Below are 23,747 nucleotides of genomic sequence, written 5' to 3' on the forward strand. Positions count from 1 at the left end.
ACAATAGGGATGGGCCAGTCCTTAGTTAATAATTATATTAGAAAAGAGTACCTTACATTGGATTTTAAGGTCCTACTTTGATTTATTGACTGTCTATGTACATACAATGTGTAAAAACACTATTATGTCGTAATAATAGGCAGTTATTCTTACCTTACTTCTTGACTGACTCTCAAACGATTTGTTCAGCGATTCATCCGTATAATTAGTTTCACCCCTTTATATCTATATAGGTGCAAAAAGGACATTTACACTTCTCTAGTAACAGTATTATACTTGGACTAGTTGTCACGGCATACAGTCTATGGTGTTCGTATCTTCAGATGTGATTACAATCAGTGGCGCAAAAAGTGGGTATGCGCTATATGCGGTGCATAGGGGCGCCGCACCATGGGGGGTGCCAACGCGAGGGTTTAAAAAATTTGAAATAATAAAAGTTATATACATTTTCATAATTTTTTTATAAGTTATTGTATATATAAAAAGTTATATACATTTAAGAGGACTAACAGGCTAGGCGGCACCAGTGCCCTCATAAGATTCCATAATTTATTTAGACATAGAAGGGTAATATCGCGAGTGGGTGGGGTGCCGTGAGTTACGTTAAGTACGCAGTACGTTAGTGAGTTGTTGTTGAAATTTGAATTTGAAAAAGATGGATAAACCAAAAAAGCCTTCGGGGTCTAAAAATAGAAATAGAAAGATGGAAAAAGGAGATGACGACAGCAATACGTGGATGGTGAAAGGTAACAGGTAGGATTTAAAATGTGACGTCTATTGTTGCAAATACAATATCCATGTTAACAGACTAACGATAGCTAGCGACCGTGGAATCGTGAATAGATTTGCTACCAAACTTGGAGGCTTGCAAATATAAATGTTGACTGGCAAGTGTTTGCTAACTTAATGCAAAATAATGTTGCTGCTGATATCTACATTTCTCTCTCTTTAAAGATCTGTGCTATATGTGTATGTATGTGTGTATGTATATATATCGGCACAGACCTTTAAAGAGAGAGAGATGGGACCCTGTAATGACTTTTCTATATGTATGTATATGTGTGTGTGTCTGTCATATTTGTACTTTTTAAAATTCCAAATGTTAATGTAATTTCAACAGCAGCACAACCTTACTGCATAATAGTTGTCTTATCTGATGCCATAGGCTGATTTAATTTAGGCTGCTATATTTAACAGCGAGTTCATTTTATTCAGGTGTGAGGATGGTGGATCAGGAAAGACAGGGGAAAGCAACAGGTACATTAGGTGGAAGTGTAGAGGGAGCTTGATACCAACTTGATACCAACAGATTAATTTCTTAATATTATTAATATGGAAAAGGTGGGGGTGTAACGGTTACAACGATACACTTGTGTCACGTTTCGGTACGGATCGGTACGTTTTAGATACGGCAAAAAGAAAGAAATGGCAGAGAAATTTCCATGAATATATTTTTATATATTTGTGTTCATACAGTTTACAGTAGCTGTCTGATATACTTTTAAAATAAACCTTTATTATTTCAAGCCCATACATGATGATGTCCGGCACACTTTTTTATTTAGCAGGGGGGGGCGCCAAAACTGTTTCTGCATACCCCCCTAAAATTGGGTAGTTGCGCCCCTGATTACAATACAGAAAGTACTCTACTCAGTTTTGTTTTTAAATACTTTGAGAGTTAATAGATTGAACATTTAAATTATAAGTTCATAGCTAGATAAACCGTAATACCCCAGAAATAACGGTACATGTAAACGTTAGTGTTATATGCATTAGCTAACCACAGATATAAGGTACACAAATATTTATTTAAGTAAAGACCAAAATAAAAAGTCACACTTTCAGGTTGTGATTCGGTGGAGCTAATTATTGAAGCAGTCTTCAGCGAAATGACGCGCGCACAGTAAAACCCTGGGGTTATACTCCTTTGGTGTCATTTGAAAAATGAATTATAACCATTGTTTCCTCAGAAGTTCTTCCTTTGGTAGTTTCACAAAGTAGAACACAGGTTATAAACATGATGCACACGCATCACAAACGATCGACAGTGTTTGGTGGAGGACTCCCGGCAAAACATAGGAGGGGACTATCTCTAGTGACGTAGATACGCGCGGTTAGAGACTCGGACTATGTCACGTCTCGTTTGCATGATTCGGAGTCGATTCCCTTTTTTACAAACCAATAACTTTGTTATTCATTTACCTTCGGACTAACAACTTGGCAGACTGCTTACTTTCAAACAGGGCAACATAACACACTTCATGAAATGTAATTTTCATGATCTAATGTTACATACTCATATTGCAAACTAGTGTTGACCCCTCTACCTGTTTGTCACAATAAGTTGAAAAACCATTGGGGAATAAAACAGGAAAACACTTAGCCTCATTTATTTCACCGGTAAGCATTTTACAAGATTATTCCCTTCAGCTGGGAGGCTGAAATATTGATCCAGAACTTGGTCCTAATATAAAGTTTCTCTACACTAAAGATGATGTTTTGCCAGTTGCTGATGTGCAGATAGCATATTCTCTTTACTTGTTTGACCATGCAATACAAAAACAGTGCTTATACAATTGAGTAATTAATTTTATTGACCTCTTAAATTGCTCAGAGTTATTATTTCGTTGCAGTTGAATAATATATTAAACAACAATGGCTTCAAATAATAGGTAAAGGTAAAGATAGCTAAGGCATTTATCCCCTTTGAGCCATCATAATTTACAGAACCTAACCATGTTGATTCTTAAACAAAAGCGCAGCAAAGCATTCTGGCCTCGCTCTCCCATCTGGCCCTGCTGAATCTGGCTACAGTTTTTTCTCTTTTAAAGTAAACCTTTATTTGATGTAGATTTAGGACTAATCTTTGTTAGTTCAACCCACTCAATCTTTAGGTATCCTCACGTATTTTGTTCGAGCAACTTTACAACATTCCACACTGACAGTTGGTTGTTGAGCCTGTTAAGACCGGTTCTGCCAACATTGTTTTTAAAACTTGTTTAGTAACTTGCTGCTTCATGTTAAGTTTGTTTTGTTTAGTTTTTGTTTTTCTGTTGTAAAATGTAACACAAAAAAAATACTAAATGACAGTGTGTACATGGCCATTACATCCCTGTGTTTTAAATACAAATGGTTATGCAGCCATACAGAAGAACGCATGATCTTGCACAGAGCGAATGAAAAAGCTGCTAAAAAAGCAAACTTCTGAACGTATGATGCTTATGGCACACTTTTTTGGAAACACTGTAGCACGATCAAATCGTAATCTTAAATTTGACAGGATTTCCATTAGATGTGTGTGTCGCGTTCTTTAACGGACCGCCTGGATGTAAGAAGTAAGCTGTCGTGTTTACAACGGTTGCTATAAGAATTAAACATGATCGACTAAACGCTTAATTCTTAAAAGAATGCAAGGTTCACGGCATAAACTCATAAATATTTTGTTGCCGTTTTACACTGGTCTGTTACTGCAGGGACATTTCCAAGCCTCTAAACATTAACACGGCTCAAGATGAAACGTTATTGGTTGCTTTACCTGTTAGTCATATGGCCTATTAGGCAGGCCTTGGCCACAGACCTTGAAGTTCCTGAAAAGATATTCATTATTATTTTACAATTGTGCGCCTATACCAGAAGTCTGTGCAACTGTTCTGTTTCCGCTATAATTTGAGAAGCTTCAGCAGATGTCTGTCATTCCTCACCGCGAACTGCATGATCGGCTGAATGAGTAAAGTGGAATGGAGTCGCATCCCTGCTGAAAGCATTCTGTTATCACAAGTGATCCATGTATTCCGCTACAGTTTTTCCCATTTCTGGCTCACAGTCTGCGTTCACAGACTCTGCTGAATGATGGATAGCACAGCAGATGATGGATAGCTTTATTGACAGGTAGATGAAGTGCAATACACTCTACAGCTAGTGCTTGATCCGATAAAAGTAGTATTTGGGTAGTTTGTTATTCGGAATAACATTTGGGTAGTTTGTTTTTGTAACTTCATTGAACTGTAATGGAGGTCAGCTGGTGCATTACAGTGCTGTACACTGTATTTGGTTAACGCAGCGGATTCCTACCAGTCACTATTGGTTCGATACCCGCTCGGGCGCAAATGAAGTTGTAGTATTATAAGAATAAATACATAGGCTTAGAACAAAGTATATTTTTAAATTCGTATTCTATCTTTAAACTGCTGTAACTATGAAGAAACACCAGTGTAAGCCCAGTGTGCTGGGACAAGATCTGTGCGCTATGAAGAAGGTTCCAGAGTCCTGATGGGTTTAAAGCAAGCGGGTAAGTCCAATAGATACTTTCTGAGAACCCGATGTGCTGACGAAGGTAGGACGAACTTAGCCGAAGCAAACTGCCGGAAAAAAACTGTCTCCAGGGGTTAGACAGGTCTCGAGAGGGTGAACGAACATGAGCGAGCACACTTTCCACCTTGCACAGATGTTTTAACCCTAAGGGTGTCACGCCCCTCCAAGTTGGAGTGATCCAATGTAGTGAGCTGATTTGGGTGCCAAAACATGTTTCTTTGTCCGGCTCAATAGCTCATTTGCATTATTATTATGTTCGCCTGGAAGTTTTGGCACTGTAACAGTCTTATACTAAGATAAAATGAGTATGGTATAAAATATATTACTGTGCTATACACCATCATTTAAGGAATGAAAAGAGAAACATTTAGATATGAGCATGAAAGGGTTATAAGTATTGACCTGTTGTTTGTACAAGAATGTAACTATAAACATGAATACGACTAAACACATATTTTGAGGTTATAGGTGAGGTGGAATAAACATGGGCACAAGCATACAATGTGGAGATACACGTATGTACACTCTAGTCCAGGGTTCCTCAATAGGCGGCCCGTGGGTCACATCCGGCCCGCAAATGAATTTGTTTTGGCCTGCTTGAAGCAATAAAATTGTGTTCAGTTTAATTTGAGTCGGCATGACATTACCGCACGAAAGCCGCTCGAAAGCACACGAAGCACTCTGATCTCACATAGCTCTCGCGGTACTCTATCAGCCAATCACAATGCTGGCGCAAAAATGCAAACGGCGCAGCTTCATTGACAGTTAGTGACAAGGGGTGATAGCGAAATCATGGCCAGTGTAAAAAAGAGAAAGGTAGACACAGAAAACAGAAGATTCAAAAGCGAATGGACTGAACAGTTTTGTTTTATTTTGCCTGACCACCACAATGCAAAGCCAACGTGTTTATTATGCACACAGACCGTGGCAGTCTGCAAGGCTGATAACATGAAATGGCATTTCGGGGCATTGCACAGTAATTTCAACGGCAGTTATCCAGAACATTCTGAAAGCCGCAAACAGAAGGTAACACAATTGATAGCAGCTTACAAAAAGTCAGTTGCCGTTATTCACAAAACAACATCTGTGCCGGAGAATGCAACCGCAGCATCCTTACGTGTGGCTTGGAACCTGGCAAAGGCCAAAAAGCCATTCACTGACGCCAAATTAATTAAAACCTGTGCAATTGACATGGTGGATGAATTACTAAATCACGACGCGAAAACAAATAAAATGGTAATGGGGCTATTACAGCAGGTTCCATTATCTGACTGCACAGCAACAAGAAGAGTGGAGGCATTGGCGGGTGAGTGCCTGTCTAATCTGTTATCCGACATAAAGAAAGCAGAAGCCATATCACTCGCAATAGACTCGTCTTGCGACCGAACCAACATGAACAGCTGTCTGTGTTTGTCCGATTGTTTGATGGGAAGGATTTCCGTGAAGAGCTGCTTTGTTTGCTGCCGATGCATGGACGCACAATCGGTGAAATACTTTTTAACGAACTAACAGAGTTCTTTAAAAATAATGAATTGGATTTGAGCATAGTTGTGTCTGTCGTTACTGACGGGGCTCCCTCGATGATTGGACATCACAAAGGCCTGGTAAGTCAAGTCAGCTTTATTTATATAGCGCTTTTTACAATTTTCATTGTTACAAAGCAGCTGTACAAGAAAACATTGACTATAAGTAAAACATAAAAGGTTATGGAAGTCAAAACACAGGTCAAATAACACACAATAAATTCCTATATGCAGAGTTAATTAAATAAGACTACCAAATTCTAGCAGCCTCCCCGGCCAGGCAAACAGTGCAAAACAGTATGCAAACGGTGGCGAGGAACCCAAAACTCCATAGGAGGTGAAAAAAAACCTCAGAGGGAGACCAGGCCTAACCAGGGGATTCCAGTTCCCCTCTGGCAAAAACTACTGCCTCTGCACAAGCTCGACAGTGCTTGCACAACAAGGCAAAATAAAAAACAAAGTTAGATTTAAAATTATCATTAATAATCTAATAGCGACTGAAGTTTTGTAGAGTCGCCACGTCCTTCGTCCAGCATTTGTCAGGTCTGGGAATGGATTGCGCCCTGCCCGCTCCGGTAACCTTGGACTGCATCCTGCCTGCTCTGGTAACCTTGGAACAATGAGACAAGACTGGCTGAGAGTAGAGTACTGTTCTGCACTCTTTGATGCAACAAATGCATCAGTTGTTATTGGAAGTGTCCCTGGTTCCGGTTGATCTAACTAGTGCAGCCTAGATCTTTGAAATATATATATTATGATAGTGTAGTGTATGCAAGATTAAAAAGATGCGTCTTTAGTCTAGATTTAAACTGACAGAGTGTGTCTGCCTCCCGGACAGTGCAGGGCAGACTGTTCCAAAGTTTAGGCGCTAGATAGGAAAAGGATCTGCCGCCTGCACTTGATTTTTAAATTCTAGGTATTACCAACTGACCTGACACCTGAGAGCGTAGTGCACGTGATAGACTATAATATGTTAGAAGTTCTCTCACGTAGTGAGGAGCTAAAAAAGGTTGACAGAACCGGGCTAATATGCTCATACTTTTTTGTACGCGTAAGAACTCGAGCTGCCGCATTTTGGACCAGTTGGAGTTTTTGTAATAGGCCTGCAGGGCAGCCACCTAATAGTGCATTACAGTAATCTAGTCTTGATGTCATAAAGGCATGTATAAGCTTCTCTGCATCTGATGGTGACAGCATATGACGTAGTTTAGATAATTTTTAAGATGGAAAAACGCAATTTTACCTGGTTCTCAAATGACAGAGTACTATCGAATATAAAGCCAAGATTCTTAGCTAAAGATGAGGGTTTTATGGAACATCCATCAATAGTTAAGCAGTATTCTTGGTTGTTACTCAGGGCGATTTTCGGTCCGATAAGTAACACTTCAGTTTTGTCCGAGTTCAGTAATAAAAAATTGCTACTCATCCACTTTTTTATATCGACTATGCATTCCACTATTCGATGGAATTGCTGTGTTTCATTAAGCTTCGAGGAAATATAAAGTTGCGTATCATCAGCATAACAGTGAAAGCTTACTCCGTGTCGCTTTATTATATCTCCTATAGGTAGCATGTATAATGCGAAGAGCATAGGCCCTAAGACTGAGCCCTGTGGTACACCGTACTGGACTTTCGATTTGCGTGATACCTCATTGTTTATTGCTACATATTGAAAACGGTCGCATAAATAAGATCTAAGCCATTTCAAAGCTATTTTCTTAATACCGACATCATTTTCGAGTCTATGTAGGAGGATGCTGTAGTCAATGGTGTCGAATGCAGCACTAAGATCTAGCAGCACCAATAAGGAGATACAACCTCGGTCGGACGCCATAAGCAGATCATTTGTAACTCTAATCAGAGCAGTCTCTGTACTGTGATGTGCTCTAAATCCAGACTGGAAATCTTCATTTATCTCTTCCTTTGGAGGAAGGAGCATATTTGAATTGAGACTACTTTTTCCAGAACTTTAGATAGGAAAGGTAGATTCGAAATAGGTCTGTAGTTAACTAGTTCTCCAGGGTCCAGATGGGGTTTTTTGACAAGGGGCCTTATAACAGCCACCTTATATGCTTTAGGCATATGTCCTAATGTCAGAGATGAGTTAATAATGCTAAGTAGATGATCTATAATTTCTGGGAGCATCTATTTCAGTAGATTTGTAGGTATAGGGTCTAACTTGCATGAAGTTGATTTAGATGATCTAATGATTTTAGAGAGTTCATTGTGATCTATAGTAGAAAATAAACGTAATTTCTCCTTAGAGGCGCTGTAGTTAGTCGTTTGTTCAGCGGGATTCACTTCTGGTTGCATAGTTATAATTTCTTCTCTAATATCTTGGATTTTATTTGTGAAATAGTTCATAGAATCATCACTGCTATGCTGGTATACAGAATCAGAAGTCGCTGACGATTTATTTTTGGTTAATTTAGCCACTGTATCAAATAAAAACCTAGGGTTATGCTGGTTTTCTTCTATTAGTGATGAAAGGTAGGCGACGTTTTTAGGGCTTTCCTGTATTTTTTAATACTATCCTTCCAGGCAGTACGAAATACCTCTAATTTAGTTTTCTTAAAGTTGCGCCCCCGCCCACGTTTATACCGTAAGACAATATTAAATCTAAAGTATGATTACGAAGGTGAGTAGGTCCCGACACATGTTGACTAACGCCCATGGAGTTAAGAGTGTCTTTAAAAGCCATTCCTAAAGCATCTGTATCATTATCTACATGAATGTTAAAGTCACCAACAACAAGGACTCTGTCTGCAGCCAGCACTAGTTCTGATAAGAACCCACCAAATTCTTTAATAAAATCTGTATGGTGCCCTGGAGGCCTATATACAATAGCCAGAATAAATTTTAAAGATGTTTTGTCCTTAGTATTAGGTATTGATGCATCAAGTACCATGACTTCAAAAGAATTGTATTGAGGATTAGACTTCTGAGAAATGCTAAAAGAGTTACGGTAAAGTGCAGCAACACCTCCCCCTCTGGCTTTTAGGCGAGGCTCGTGTTTATAATAATAATCTTGGGGGACAGACTCATTTAAAGCAATATAATCATCTGGCTTTAGCCATGTTTCTGTTAGACAGAGCATGTCTATTTTATGATCTGTTATCATATCGTTAATTAAAAGTGCTTTATTAGAGAGAGATCTAATATTTAGCAATCCGAGTCGAAACAGTTGATTATCTGTATTATGTTCATGTTTAGTTAGTTTTAATTAATTAAATTACCTTTGAGAGGTTTACGCATTATTTTATGTTTGCTAATCCGGGGGACAGACACAGTCTCTATTTTATGATGTTTGGGAGAAAGTATTATCGCATGTTGTGTATTTAGTGTGTTCTGCAACGTGAGACGGCAAGCAGACCGTTGGTTAAGCCATTCTGTCTGCTCCCTGACCTGGGCCCCAGTGAGTCAAGTTTTAGCATTAAGACTATGTGCCATATTTCTAGACAGGAGAAAGGCACCAGCCCAGGAGGGGTGGAGACCATCACTTTTCAACAGGTCTGGTCTGCCCTCAAAACTCTTCCAGTTATTTATAAAAACTATATCATTCTGCAGGCACCACTTAGACAACCAGCCATTTAGATATGATAATCTGCTATGTATCTCATCACCACGATAAGCGGGGAGGGGGCCAGAGAATATTACAGTGTCTGACATCGTGCTTGTCGTGAGTATGGATGAAGAACCCAATTGCAGGCAGCGTTGGTGAAGGGGTTAACACACAGACTTTAATAAACAAGAACAAAAACACCCTCGATGGGGGAAAACACTACCTAGACTAACTACAAAAAACTGAAAACAAATACTTCCCACAAGGGGGGCAAACATAAACAACTAGAACTTAAAACAAAGAACTTGGAAACAAACATATAATCTGCAAGACCATGACAGGAAACAAGTACAGCATACAAGTATAACGAACGAGCACAAGACAATAGACAAGAGGGCATTTTATAGGGAGACTAACAAAGGAGATAACAATGGGCAGGTGTGGGTACTGAAACACTCAGGGAAGGTTAACGAGACAGAAGGGCGGGAAACACTGACGAGACACGAGAAAGCACATGGCAAGTCAGAATCAAAACAAAGCCATGTCTTTCTCACACAAAACCGAAGGCTATGCCATGACTCCGCTGCAAGACCAAGAATAAACATGACATGATGGCGGAATCATGACATAAGCCCCCCCTTAAATGAACACCTCCAGGTGTTCATCAAGGGGTAGACTGACAAGACAAGGCAGACTGGGACAACGACAAGTCAAGGCAAAACATACTAAACAAAATTAGGGGCAGACAAGAATACATTACAAAAGGGTTGGGGTGACATAATAAAAATAACAAACAAGGGAGGGGGGGAACAACAAAGTTCATGGGGGGAAGTCCAAAGGGATTGGGACAAGGGGGAACAGTTCTTGTCCCTGGCGCTTGGAAGCGCGGAGTTCCAGGGGACTTAGGAGGGTGTACCCTGGGGGGAGGCGCTCGAGAGCGCGGAGTCCCAGAGGCTCTGGGAGGGACCGGCTGAGAAACTTGACTTGACGCTGGCTGGAAGGCCGGCTGAGGAACTTGACTTGACGCCGGCTGGAAGGCCGTCTGAGGAACTTGACGCCGGCTGGAAGGCCGTCTAAGGAACTTGACTTGACGCCGGCTGGAAGGCCGGCTGAGGAACTTGACTTGACGCCGGCTGGAAGGCCGGCTGAGGAACTTGACTTGACGCCGGCTGGAAGGCCGGCTGAGGAACTTGACTTGACGCCGGCTGGAAGGCCGGCTGAGGAACTTGACTTGACGCCGGCTGGAAGGCCGGCTGAGGAACTTGACTTGACGCCGGCTGGAAGGCCGGCTGGGGAACAGGACTTGACGCCGGCTGGAAGGCCGGCTGCGGAACAGGACTTGACGCCGGCTGGAAGGCCGGCTGCGGAACAGGACTTGACGCCGGCTGGAAGGCCGGCTGGGGAACAGGACTTGACGCCGGCTGGAAGGCCGGCTGAGGAACTTGACTTGACGCCGGCTGGAAGGCCGGCTGGGGAACAGGACTTGACGCCGGCTGGAAGGCCGGCTGCGGAACAGGACTTGACGCCGGCTGGAAGGCCGGCTGCGGAACAGGACTTGACGCCGGCTGGAAGGCCGGCTGCGGAACAGGACTTGACGCCGGCTGGAAGGCCGGCTGCGGAACAGGACTTGACGCCGGCTGGAAGGCCGGCTGAGGAACTTGACTTGACGCCGGCTGGAAGGCCGGCTGCGGAACAGGACTTGACGCCGGCTGGAAGGCCGGCTGCGGAACAGGACTTGACGCCGGCTGGAACAGGACTCAGACCGCCGTTAAAAAGCACCGCCAGCTCCTCCTCCCCACGGACCATCTCCTCTGCGACATCCAGGAACCTGCCCAAATAACTTTCCAAGTCCATGCTCCCTTGTTGGACGCCGTAGAGGAGACAAGGTTTCCGGGACCGTGTCGTCATTGCTGCCTGCTGGGTTCAATATTGGCTCGTTCGTTCTGTCGTGAGTATGGATGAAGAACCCAATTGCAGGCAGCGTTGGTGAAGGGGTTAACACACAGACTTTACTGAACAAGAACAAAAACACCCTCGATGGGGCAAAACACTACCTAGACTAACTACAAAAAACTGAAAACAAATACTTCCCACAAGGGGTGCAAACATAAATAACTAGAACTTAAAACAAAGAACTTGGAAACAAACATATAATCTGCAAGACCATGACAGGAAACAAGTACAGCATACAAGTATAACGAACGAGCACAAGACAATAGACAAGAGGGCATTTTATAGGGAGACTAACAAAGGAGATAACAATGGGAAGGTGTGGGTACTGAAACACTCAGGGAAGGTTAACGAGACAGAAGGGCGGGAAACACTGACGAGACACGAGAAAGCACATGGCAAGTCAGAATCAAAACAAAGCCATGTCTTTCTCACACAAAACCGAAGGCTATGCCATGACTCCGCTGCAAGACCAAGAATAAACATGACATGATGGCGGAATCATGACAGTGCTTGCGAGCTCACACACCTCTTTAATATTATCCTTTGTGATCTCCGACTGACGGAGTCAAGCAGACTAGCTGCTGTCAGCCCGACATTCGTGGCATTTCACTGCATAATTCATAAATCGGTGTTGTGCGCCAAATTGTCTGGAAAAATTAAAGAGACTATGGATGCTATGACGAGGCTGGTGAACTTTATTTGCGAGAGCTCGAGTCTGCAACATCGTCTGTTCCGAGCTTTACTGGAGGAAATGTCTGCAGAACGGCACAATCTTTTGCTGCACAACGATATCCGGTAGCTAAGCAAGGGTCGTGTACTGGAGAGAGTTTGTGAATTACAAATTGAACTATGTACATTTTTAAGTAGCATCCAAAGTCAGAAAGCAGAGAATTTTTTGAGGTTTTTGAACGACAGCACAGAGATGCGATACGTGAATTTTTTTGTGCGATATCATGTCTCATCTAAATCAGCTTAATTTGCAATTGCAAGGTAAGAACCACACTATTGCAGAGATGCATGAAGCTTTTGAAGCTTTCCGTTTAAAACTGACTCTTTTTAAACGGGATCTTCAAGGAAGAAAGCTACACTTTCCACATTTGCAACAGCATTGCGGGATACACCATATGCGAGAGGACCCGCTAATGCGCGACTTCGTCACGAGACTGGCAGATAATTTCAAGGAGCGATTTGGGAGCTTTAACTTGTCGAGTGAACTCCTTCTCTTCCTAAGACATCCATTCTCAGTTACGGCAGATGGGCAGTGGACTGCTGAGGCTAAAAGCCTGATTCCATCCTTAGAATCAGAATCAGAACAAGCTTTATTGCCAGGTGTGCTTACACACACAAGGAATTTGTCTTGGTTACAGAAGCTTCCAGTACACAAGTAAGGTTACAAGACAAGTAACAATCAACAAAGGCAACGAAAGTACAGAATAAAAATAAAAGTTAAGCACACAAAGGTGAAAGTGCAGTGTGACAGAAGAGCTCCGGAATATTTGTTTAAAATATACAAGTTATGAGTTTATATATGTGAAATGTCTGAGGGAAAGTATTGCACACATTTATTGCACTGTAGGGTGTATGATATGTATATAGATGAAACATCTTTGCAGCTGGAGATTTTGGAAATGTCAAAGTCTGATTTACTCAGAGAGCAACACAAGGCGTCTAATGTGCATGACTTTTGGACCAAATTTTTTCTCAAGACAAATTCAAGAACAGCAGAGTCATTGCAATGTTTCTACTTTCAATGTTTCCCTCCACCTACATCTGTGAGTCATCATTTTCTATAATGAATAACATCAAGAACCAGGATAGAAACAGATTGTCCAGTGCACATCTTGATCAGTGTCTCAGGATTGCAACAACAGGATACAGCCCCAACATCAGAGGCATTGCTTCAGCTCGTCGCTGTCACTTCTCTCATTGAAAGGTGAGTAGAATTCAGTAATACTTTTACATTTTGATCACCATAACCCAGCCAGCAATGACATGTGGGGCCCAGATGAGGGCTTCATGGGCGGCAAATGTGGGCCACATTGGGGCAAGCCGTGGAAGCCCAGACGTATTAAAAGTGGGACCTGTAAGGGTACTGCATTGGTCTTAATTGGGCAATTCATGTCAGACCCATTTGGGCCCCATCTGCCCAAAGGGGTTTGCACCCAGGATCCAGCCGTGGATGCCCACGTGGGCTTTAAAAGGGATCTATAAGGGTGTTATGTGGGATCTTAACTGGGCAATTCATGACAGACCCATTTGGGCCCCACCTGCTTATAGGCGTTTAAAATGGTCTTGCACCCGGGATCCACACGGGGGCCAGCCGTGGATGCCCAGATGGGTTTTAAGTGGGACCTGTAATTTGGGCCCCACCTGCCTAAAGGGGTTTAAAGTGGGCTTGCACCAGGATTCAACCGTGAATGCCCCTATGGGCTTAAAGTGGGCTCTGTAAGGATCTTATGTGGGTCCTAACTGGGCAATTGATGCAAGGCCTATCTAAGCCCAACCATGCCAAATGGTTTAAGGAAACAATCTAAGAAAAACTAAAAACGAAGAATGAATATAAGAACTGCAAGAAATTTATTGTCAAATTGAACAACAAAAATGATCTTTAAAAAATAATTTAAATGTCACATGTAAACAAATCAAAAATATCCTTAAAAAAAAACTCTCCAAAAAATACACTCATGGCGTCTGTGTGGTGGACGCTTCTTTTTCCCTATGGGCTCTTGCAGCCCTCTCCCCTCCACGGTCACGTGCGCCGGTAAACCACTTCCCCAGCGCCATTTCCACTTCTTTGCGGTTCACATTTTGAGTGATTGCATTACTCTTCAGTGCACCTAAAAACAAAGGAGCATAAATCAATTTAGCGATGTTCTTTTTTGCTCCAACTTGCAACTCTTCAAATCATTCAGTCAAGTAAAACACATTTCCACATGTGGTAAGCTAAAATATCGGAAATGTGTTTAAAACTCATATCACCGTTATTGAATAAAAGTATATCGTGATATATTAATTATTGTCCAACCTCTCCCGCTGTTTTTCGGTTATTCTACATCAGATTAAACAGCACAGACCACTGTACAATATGCGGTGTTATTTTTCTGGCAACATAATATTTCAACTTACCTCAATTTGTAAATGTCTGATATGAATTTCTCCTCGAAGTCACAGCTAGCAGCAGTGCTTTCCGAATGAGCAGTTAAGGTTTTTAGCGCGAAACAAGGTCTTTGCATTACAGGCCCCTTATAGATGTCCTAAGAACTGCCTGACCAAATAACAATTAAATACTGTAAAATTTGTAAATTAAAGGATATGTGAGAGAATTAACAAACGTTAACTGCTTCGCTGGCTTTATTATGAATGAGCCTAATCAGGTGTTGTGTGCATAACAGGCAGTGGTGGAAAGAGTACTGAAAACCCATATATTTTTTCCCAGTTCAAACCCATGGCCACTTGGCCCATAAATATGCCACGCAGGACCCATTTATATGTTCACAGATCAAACCCATGCCCACTTGGCCCATTAATATGCCATGCAGGACCCATATATGCGTTCCCAGTTCAAACCCATGCCCACTTTGCCCACAAATGTACCACGCAGGACCGATATATGTGTTCCCAATTCAAACCCATGCCCACTTTGCCCATAAATGTACCATGCAGGACCGATATATGTGTTCCCTGTTCAAACCCATGGGCACTTGGCCTATAATAATTCTATGCAGGACCCATATATGTGTTCCCAGTTCAAACCCATGCCCACTCGGCCCATAAATGTGCCATTCAAGACCCATATATGTGTTCCCAGATCAAACCCATGCCCACTCGGCACAAAAAGATGTCATGCAAGACCCATATATGTGTTCCCATATCAAACCCATGCCCACTTGGCCCATAAATATACCATGCAGGACCCATATATGTGTTCCCAGTTCAAACCCATGCCCACTTGGCCCATGAAAATGATATGCAGGACCCATATATGTGTTCTCAGTTCAAACCCATGCCCAATTGGCCCATGCCTGTCCCTTATGGGGCCCATGTAATTAGCTCATATGGGCTTCCTATGTGGGACTCATACTACAAAACCTACATGGGACCCGCTGATTTCACCCAGCCAAAGCCCATGCCCACACGGTAACCATGGAACCCGTACTTAACTCATCTGGGCCCCACATGTCATTGCTGGCTGGGAAATGTAAACACATTAAGGCTGATAGGTCGAATAACAATTTACTCTGCATTTTAGGAAAGCGAAGAGAAGAGATCCAGTGTGGAAATTAACAGAAAGTCTTGATATGGATGGGAAACATGATCCAGTTTTTTTTATTCTGAAACAATGTTCTTTATCAATACAAAGTAATGTTTATGTAATAAAATGTTACTACTATTTGATCAAAACTGAGAAAAAATAACTAATAAAAAACATATGATTTTTCATATGATGTGATTTTTTTTAAGCAATTAAACAACAGAAAATAAATAATTACAATAATAATAGCAGAACAAACATTGCAGTTATCAAATTATAGTTGGTGGCCCTTGATTTGCTATTGTTATTAGAATTTGGCCCTTGGTGAAAACTAATTGAGGAACCCTGCTCTAGGCAATTATTTTGTGGCTAGAAGAGAGAAAGCGACATTCTTTGGAAGAATTTGAGGTTCTCTGTTTCTGGGGCCACATGGCTTTTCTCACTTAGGACACAGCCCAGTCCTCCCCCAAGAATCCCTTTGAAGCCCCGGGGAGAGTATTGGAATGTGTCCGGGTCAGGGATACAGGGGTTTTAAGATAGGGCCATTGGACAGATTCGTTGCTGCCTGTGGAGACCCTGGTGAGAGCTTGTGATGTTTTACGATCCCAGATGGTAGCCTTTGTTCAGACCTGACTCAACACTAAAGATGATGAATCTTGTCATCACTTTGCCAGTTGCTGATGTGCAGATAGCAAATTTTCTTTACTTGTTTGACAATGCAATACAATAAACAGTGCTTATACAATTGAGTAATTAATTTTATTGACCTCTTAAATTGCTCAGAGTTATAATTTCGTTGCAGTTGTACAATATATTAAACAACAATGGCTTCAAATAATAGGCAAAGTGTAAAGGTAAAGATAGCTAAGGCATTTTTCCCCTTTGAGCCATCATAATTTACAGAACCTAACCATGTTGATTCTTAAACAAAAGCGCAGCAAAGCATTCTGGCCTCGCTCTCCCATCTGGCCCTGCTGAATCTGGCTACAGTTTTTTCTCTTATAAAGTAAACCTTTATTTGATGTAGATTTAGGACTAATCTAAACCCACTCAATCTTTAGGTATCATCACGTATTTTGTTCGAGCAACTTTACAACATTCCACACTGACAGTTGGTTGTTGGGCCTGTTAAGACCAGTTCTGCCCGCCTTGTTTTTAAAACTTGTTTAGTAACTAGCTGCTTCATGTTAAGTTTGTTTTGTTTAGTTTTTGTTTTTCTGTTGTAAAATGTAACACAAAAAAAATACTAAATGACAGTGTGTACATGGCCATTACATCCCTGTTTTTTAAAATACAAATGGATATGCAGCCATACAGAAGAACGCATGATTTTGCACAGAGCGAATGAAAAAGCTGCTAAGAAAGCAGACTTCTGAACGTCTGTGAATATGGCAATTTTTTTTGGAAACAATATAGCACGATCAAATCGTCATCTGATTGGTTAAATTTGACAGGATTTCCATTAGATGTGTGTGTCGCGTTCTTTAACGGACCGCCTGGAAACAACACAAAGCCGCCTGATGTAAGAAGTAAGCTGTCGTGTTTACAACGGTTCTTAAAAGAATGCAAGGTTCACGGCATAAACTCATAAATATTGTGTTGCCGTTTTACACTGGTCTGTTACTGCGGGGACATTTTCTAGCCTCTAAACATTAACACGGCTCTTGAAGTTCCTAAAATTATATTTATTATTATTTTACAATTGTGCGCCTATACCAGATGTCTGTGCAACTGTTCTGTTTTCCGCTATAATTTGAGAAGCTTCAGGCTATGTCTGTCATTCCTCACCGCAGACTGCATGATCTGTTGAATGAGTAAAGTGGAATGGAGTCGCATCCCTGATGTGAAAGCATTTATTCCTCTACAGGTTTTCCCATTTACCGCTCACAGTCTGTGTTCACAGACTCTGCTCACAGCAGATGATGGATAGTCTTATCGACAGGTAGATGAAGTACAATACACTCTACAGCTAGTGCTTGATCCGATAAAAGTAGTATTTGGGTAGTTTGTTATTCGGAATAACATTTGGGTAGTTTGTTTTTGTTTCTGTATTTTTGGAAACCTGCTTAAATGATTGAAATCAATCTTGGTGGTCTAAATTAACACCAAATTCACTGTTCTTAGCCTTCACAGAAATTAGTCTGGAGAGTTCTATTTAGCAATCAACCTAAATAATTGTTGGAATTGAATATACATGGAAGGCTGCTAATTTTAAAACAAGCCCTTGAAACAATGTACTCCGGTCTACTGAGCAAATAAAGGGACAAACATCACAATTCATACAGAAATGAGATTCAGGTTGTATTATACATTTAGGTCCATACATATTTGGACAGAAGCTCATTTTTGGTTATTTGAGTTACAGTTTTGTTGGAGCCATTTTTATTGTATTGTCATTTTTGTATATTAAAGGCATATGAGTATATTTAAGCCCATTGCTAATGAATTACAGGTGGCGCAATGGAAGGTCAAACTAACTTTTTGACCGTGCCATGTCGAGCGTGCAGCATAATGTGCTGGACTCTGCTCGTGTCGTTATCAGTATGTGTGAAATTGAATTTATGTTAATTTAAATAGAAGAAATGAAGTAAAGTTTGAAATATACTTTCAAACTTTGATTTGATATATTTTTTGTTATATGCAATGCGAAAGGACAATAAATGGATTGGCATATCCGACTTTATTCCAATGGTATGGACAATGATTATATTTATTCAAGGCAAAGCACACGTCAAAAACAGACGTCTAGTACCATCTGCGTCCCTACAAGTTTTATAATGGATATTGTCTGAGAGTAAATGAAGCTGAGAGTGTGCACTTTAAGGTAATATCCATTATAAAACTATAACTCGAATACACTTTGATACGCAGCTGAAATTACAAATAATGTGCTTGTAGTGAGGTAGGCGGAACGAGAGCCGGGATTCAAGGCCGTATCACGGAAGAGATTGGGAGCATAAGAGGACAAGCGACCGGACCGTCATAGAGAGAGGACCAGGCCTGGATTTTTTGTGATGGTTATGTTAGCCAGTTCCCGTCTCCTTCCTTACCTTTTATGGGTCTTGTTACAGTGCTTTTTTCCAAATATTTGTGGACATAAATATAACAATTTACTTAAAAATAGCGTGGAGGGGCCCCACACATTACCTTTGCACAGGGCCAGAGATTCTGAGCTACGGCCCTGCATTTAGATAACAATGCTAAGCGATACATTTTATTCAAGCGCTTTTTTTGTGATAAACATTAATCAAGAAAACTTCAAAGTTCTGTGAATCTACAAGCTGAGACAATCTCGTTGTTTATTCTGCTCAAGATGTATTCACCGCATTTACAGCTCATTCTACCATCAAATAATGTCAAACCGTCCTTGATTGCATTGAATTATGAATACTACATCTTAAAGGTAGGATTTTGATCTTCCATTTACAGCTATACACACAAATAACATATTTTTGTCCTTTTTATGGCTATAAATATGGACCCGTAGAGTCGTGTGTAAAGTAATAAAGCATTTTATTGTTTAATAACTAATTCTACATTGAAAATAGGCATTAATACATTTGTTTACAACTTAATTTATTTATCAAAATATAAATAGGCGAAATTAAAAGTCATTAATTGTTTATTGCTTTGAAAAAGCAAAGAAAAGCGTGATTATAAATTTTTTTTATAAATTAAATATTAATCCATCAATAAATACTTTTTGGACTGCGTCCAGCCCGCTCTGGTAACCTTGGAACAATGAGACTAGGGTCTACTGAGAACAACTCTTTGATGCAACAAATACATCAGTTGCTATTGGAAGTGTTCCTGGTTCCGGTTTTAGATCCAGCTAAATAAATAAGTGCAGTGAGGCCTTAAACAAGACGATGTGCCACCTGGTTGATCTTCTGGGAAGTGTAACAGTTTTTTATTCTAACAAACAGGTCAGACCAGTCCTGCGGCAATCTGCAGGATCGCATTTTGGATCCTGCAAAAACACACATTTTTAAAGGCCAGATCTGTATGGTTTAAACAGATAAACAGCCATTGCGCTTATTTAACCTGAAAAGCAGATTTATTCATTCAGTGCAGGAGAGAGTGATTTCCCTCACAACACACAGTTCGACGAGAGACTGTACAGTGCCTTGCGAAAATAATGTTTTAAACATGTTTACATATTAGAGAGTGTAAAAATTTTCTTCATAAATTATCTTAACCGCCTGCGACCCACCCACGATAATTGATCCGCCCGACCCCCGGGTATAACCGCAGCCTGCTTATCACTAGTTGTGGGTATAGTGCTGCCAACTAGCAATAGTAACTTTCACTGACAACACTTTTTAAAATTGTCTACTTATATTATGTTGCTTCAGGCGCCTTTCACAATTTATTTACATTAGGTGAGGTTTTTTCTTTATGTTTTGTACAATTTGGGAAAACATATGGAATCCAAAAACGTTGAAGCTTGATATGTGTCGTTCCCCGTTGATAATACTGTATGATGTTTTTCCTTTGTTTGGTTTCCCTCTCTGTGTTAGGGACCCTCCCAAGAGTTTTTTTTACCATAAGTGAGCTACCCTTTGGGTAAGCCTCTGTATATATTTGTATTACGGTTCAATAAAAGGAAGGAAGGAGGCGGGAACCGGCGAACGCAAAATAAGCTTTTAATAAAATAAAAAAATAACACATTTAAACTGCCGGCAGCTCCGTCACGGTCAACTGCCAGCCATACAAACACACTTAAACAAAACATAAAGTCCAGGTCCACTCTCGTCATACCCTCCTGTCACTTGTCCTTTTATGCTCCCGGAGCTCCTCCGTGAGAGGTGCTAGACCCAGGGCCGCTGCTAGCCATTTTGGTGCCCTAAGCATAATTCCATTATGATGCCCCCCCCCCCAAAGGTGCAAACTTTTATTCAGTAAACAGAATAGCAAAACAAAAAACTATCAATGTTTAACAGTAAAATCTCAATTCAGATTGCAAGCTGCACTGAAATTTAAGTTACTCGCCCCCCTCTACACGGGTTTCGAATCGACTTCGGTCCGAATGTGAGACAGGCGCTCTAAAGAGGAGGCTAAAGCGTCTCTGTTGGTCGGGGAGTGAGGTTTACACACGACATAGCTCTTCACTAGCTGGCCTCTGTTACACAAGTTCGACGCCCATTACGATCAGTAGCAGCACATCATGCACATTTCCCGAATTTAATTTGATTAAACATGGATTTACCTGCAAGTGATACACGGGCATCATCTCGCAGTTTCTTCTTCTTTCTTTTCTCTGATCCTGACACCTGCTATCTTTTCGGGGCCATTTCCAAATAAGTTGGGGGGTTGATATAGGATTGTTCTGTCGTTTTTTTTGTACTGTACATACTGTTGTGTGATACTAATGTTACTAAGAATATAGTGTATGATTTGTGACAATCATTTTCTAGTTTGCCGCTACTGCCTGTGGAAATGTGTCTGTAATGCTCAATGGATCTATTGATACTCCTTTCAACCAAGAAAGGTACAGTACATCTTTTATGTCACAAATTTACAGTATGTTGTTCTGTTTATTAAGACAAATTATTAATTAACAACCTTGTAATGTATATATTTTATAGTTTGATTTTGGACATTTAAAAATATTTTTAAATAATAAAAAAGGGGAAGTTCAAAGTAAATTGGAAAATCGCCTTTAAAGTTGTTAATCAGAGGCGCTGTAGCAGGCCGCTGCTAAGAAGAAACAGGTTATTTTAATGCTCTCTATTGGCTTACCGCTTTAATGACGTTGTTTAGAGTAGATATTTACGGTAGGAAATATACAAAAATATCCTAATGGAACATGATCTTTACTTAACATCCAAATTAATTTTGACTTAAAAGAAAAACATAGTTTTGACCCATACAATGTGTTTTTGCCTTTTGCCACAAATATTATCGTGCTACTTAAGACAGTATTCACCTCTCCTTACTATTGCTATTATCATCAGACACTAATCTGCTCATTTTGAATTAGTGTACAGCATGGACCGCGGAACGCATCTAAACAAGGGGGGGCCATAATTTCAAGTCAGGCGGAGGGGGTGGGGCGCAAATGCATTGAAACAGACAATATTACTGATATATTAAATAACGTTGCGGAGCACTTTATTTTATTCTGACACCACACAGTCACATCTACAGTACACACATGATGAACACGCACACATGTTTCCTCAGATTAACCCCTCTGATCCCACTTACATTCACACACAACAGGCCAAGCCTATTTACACATAAACGCACAGATGAAACTATAGCAAACACATAAAGTACATCCAGTCCACAACCACAACTCATCTTGCTGCCTTGAATCTAAATCAACATCATAGTCATTATCATCACAAGTCAAGACATTATTATCAGATTGATGTGCAGAGCCGCACAGACACACACTCACACCCACAAAACAAGTAAAGTTTTCCGCTCGTGTCACAAAATGTCAGCCAGTTAAAATCTTTGAACCACTGATATTGAACTGATCTTGCTTGTTGTGAAGACCCAGTCCCCTGTACCTTTTTGGTCTTCATAAGAACAGCAGGGTTTTGTGAGATCCCCCGCAGCACTCACTTGTACAGTGGCTGTCGGTAGCTCGTAACGTCGTAGTTGATAAACAATGCACACTAATTTCAAATGAAAATGCAGTAGTCAGTGTGAGTTTTTTTTATCGCAGCAGTTGGTGAGAGTGAGTGAAGCCGTGTGGTGACTAGTATTGTTTGGCTCGTAAAAACACGGATACAACTTAGGCTTTTATTCATATCAGATAGTTTGTCAGAGTACAAAAGTTGCCCGGGCCGTGGCCCCCCCGGCCCCCCCAGTTCCGCGGTCTATGGTGTACAGTAAATGGCTATGTCAGTAAATGAATCCTATTGATTTAATATGATGATATAGCCACTCTGTCTCAGTCCTCGACAACTGCTAGGCCCAGAGTAACATAGAAAACCATCCTGGTCTCATAGGAAATACTGTACACTTTTTGCATCGCCACAAAATACATTAGATACATATTACAACACAGTACAATTTCCAACAACAGTTATGTTAAAAACACCATAATATATTTAATTGGGGTGAAATGATTTTTAATCAGACATCATATTTTTTGTACTTGTGTTATTATTTTGTATGTGCAATTTAGATTTATTTAAGCACGTAACCTGACCCAGCCCCAAACCTAATAGTTTGTATATTATACAATATAAAACACAACACATAATAGGAAGATACAGCTACATGTGCTGTTTATTCATAAAGTGCAATAATTCCAATCGTTCCGAGGCCACAGAACAGACTTAAAAGCGATCCCCTTCTCCGTCCGCCATAAAACTCCCTTCCGGACTGGCTGCTCTGCTTGTGCACAGTGACAGAATTTTAAAATTGCCACCAGTGTGTGAACTGTTACGTCAGCATCGACAGTAAAATGGCAAGATCATCAGCGATTAAAATATGCTGTGCTTACACAACGATATCGGACAGCTTGAGAAGACTTGAAACGCAACGCAACCTGTTTGTAATGCTTTAATACTGTTATTGGTTGGCGTGTTTGCAAAAGAGACCCATTGTGTGATTTCTATTTCCTTGTTGTGTGTTTATGTGGTTGGGTTTTAGGTTTAGGGTAGGGGTGCTTTAAAATATCTAAGAAATATTTATAAAATCGTTTCAGAGGCAAATTACTTTTGTGTCTCAAAACTGTAGCAATATGTAACTGATAGCACAGGTTGGAAAACTGAGTACACCCATATAAAAATAAGCAAAATAGTTTCATTTTGTAGGATAATTTTTTTCTTGTGTCATATTCTTCCAGTGCATTTGCAAGTATTGAGGTAAAGAACTTCAATCCTGCCATAATGGAGAGCCTTACTGTTCTTCTTGTCAACAAGGAAACAGACAGGTACAGTATTTAGCCCTTTGTCATTTCCATCAACTTCGTTATCAGATAATCATAAAATATTTGCAATTAATGCTGAATGGGCATGGAAAACAGTTAACAGGTCCATCTTGGTTGCAGAAAAACATGTTCTGATGAATCACTGAAGAATCTTCAATCTATCCTGAGTTCTGATCCTCTCAAATCAGTTAGTTTCAAATGCAGAGTTGTTCATCAGTAAGTTACTTCATAAGATTTTATTAGAATTATGCA

General features: G+C 40.6%; 1 protein-coding gene across 2 annotated transcripts in view; it reads left to right on the top strand.

Annotated features, from left to right (window-relative positions):
• LOC306912170 (ADP-ribosyl cyclase/cyclic ADP-ribose hydrolase 1-like) overlaps window positions 1-23,747 on the top strand; it is a 41,289-nt gene that overhangs the window by 16,481 nt on the left and 1,061 nt on the right. For both annotated transcript variants that reach the window (XM_079488073.1, XM_079488074.1), the window contains exons 5-7: window positions 21,019-21,092; window positions 23,412-23,498; window positions 23,616-23,711. In XM_079488073.1, coding sequence (XP_079344199.1) covers window positions 21,019-21,092; window positions 23,412-23,498; window positions 23,616-23,711 — 257 coding nt within the window. The remainder of the gene's footprint in view (window positions 1-21,018; window positions 21,093-23,411; window positions 23,499-23,615; window positions 23,712-23,747) is intronic.

The sequence above is a fragment of the Barbatula barbatula genome (genome assembly GCF_947034865.1).
Source record: "Barbatula barbatula genome assembly, chromosome: 23".
Classification (NCBI taxonomy): Eukaryota; Metazoa; Chordata; class Actinopteri; order Cypriniformes; family Nemacheilidae; genus Barbatula; species Barbatula barbatula.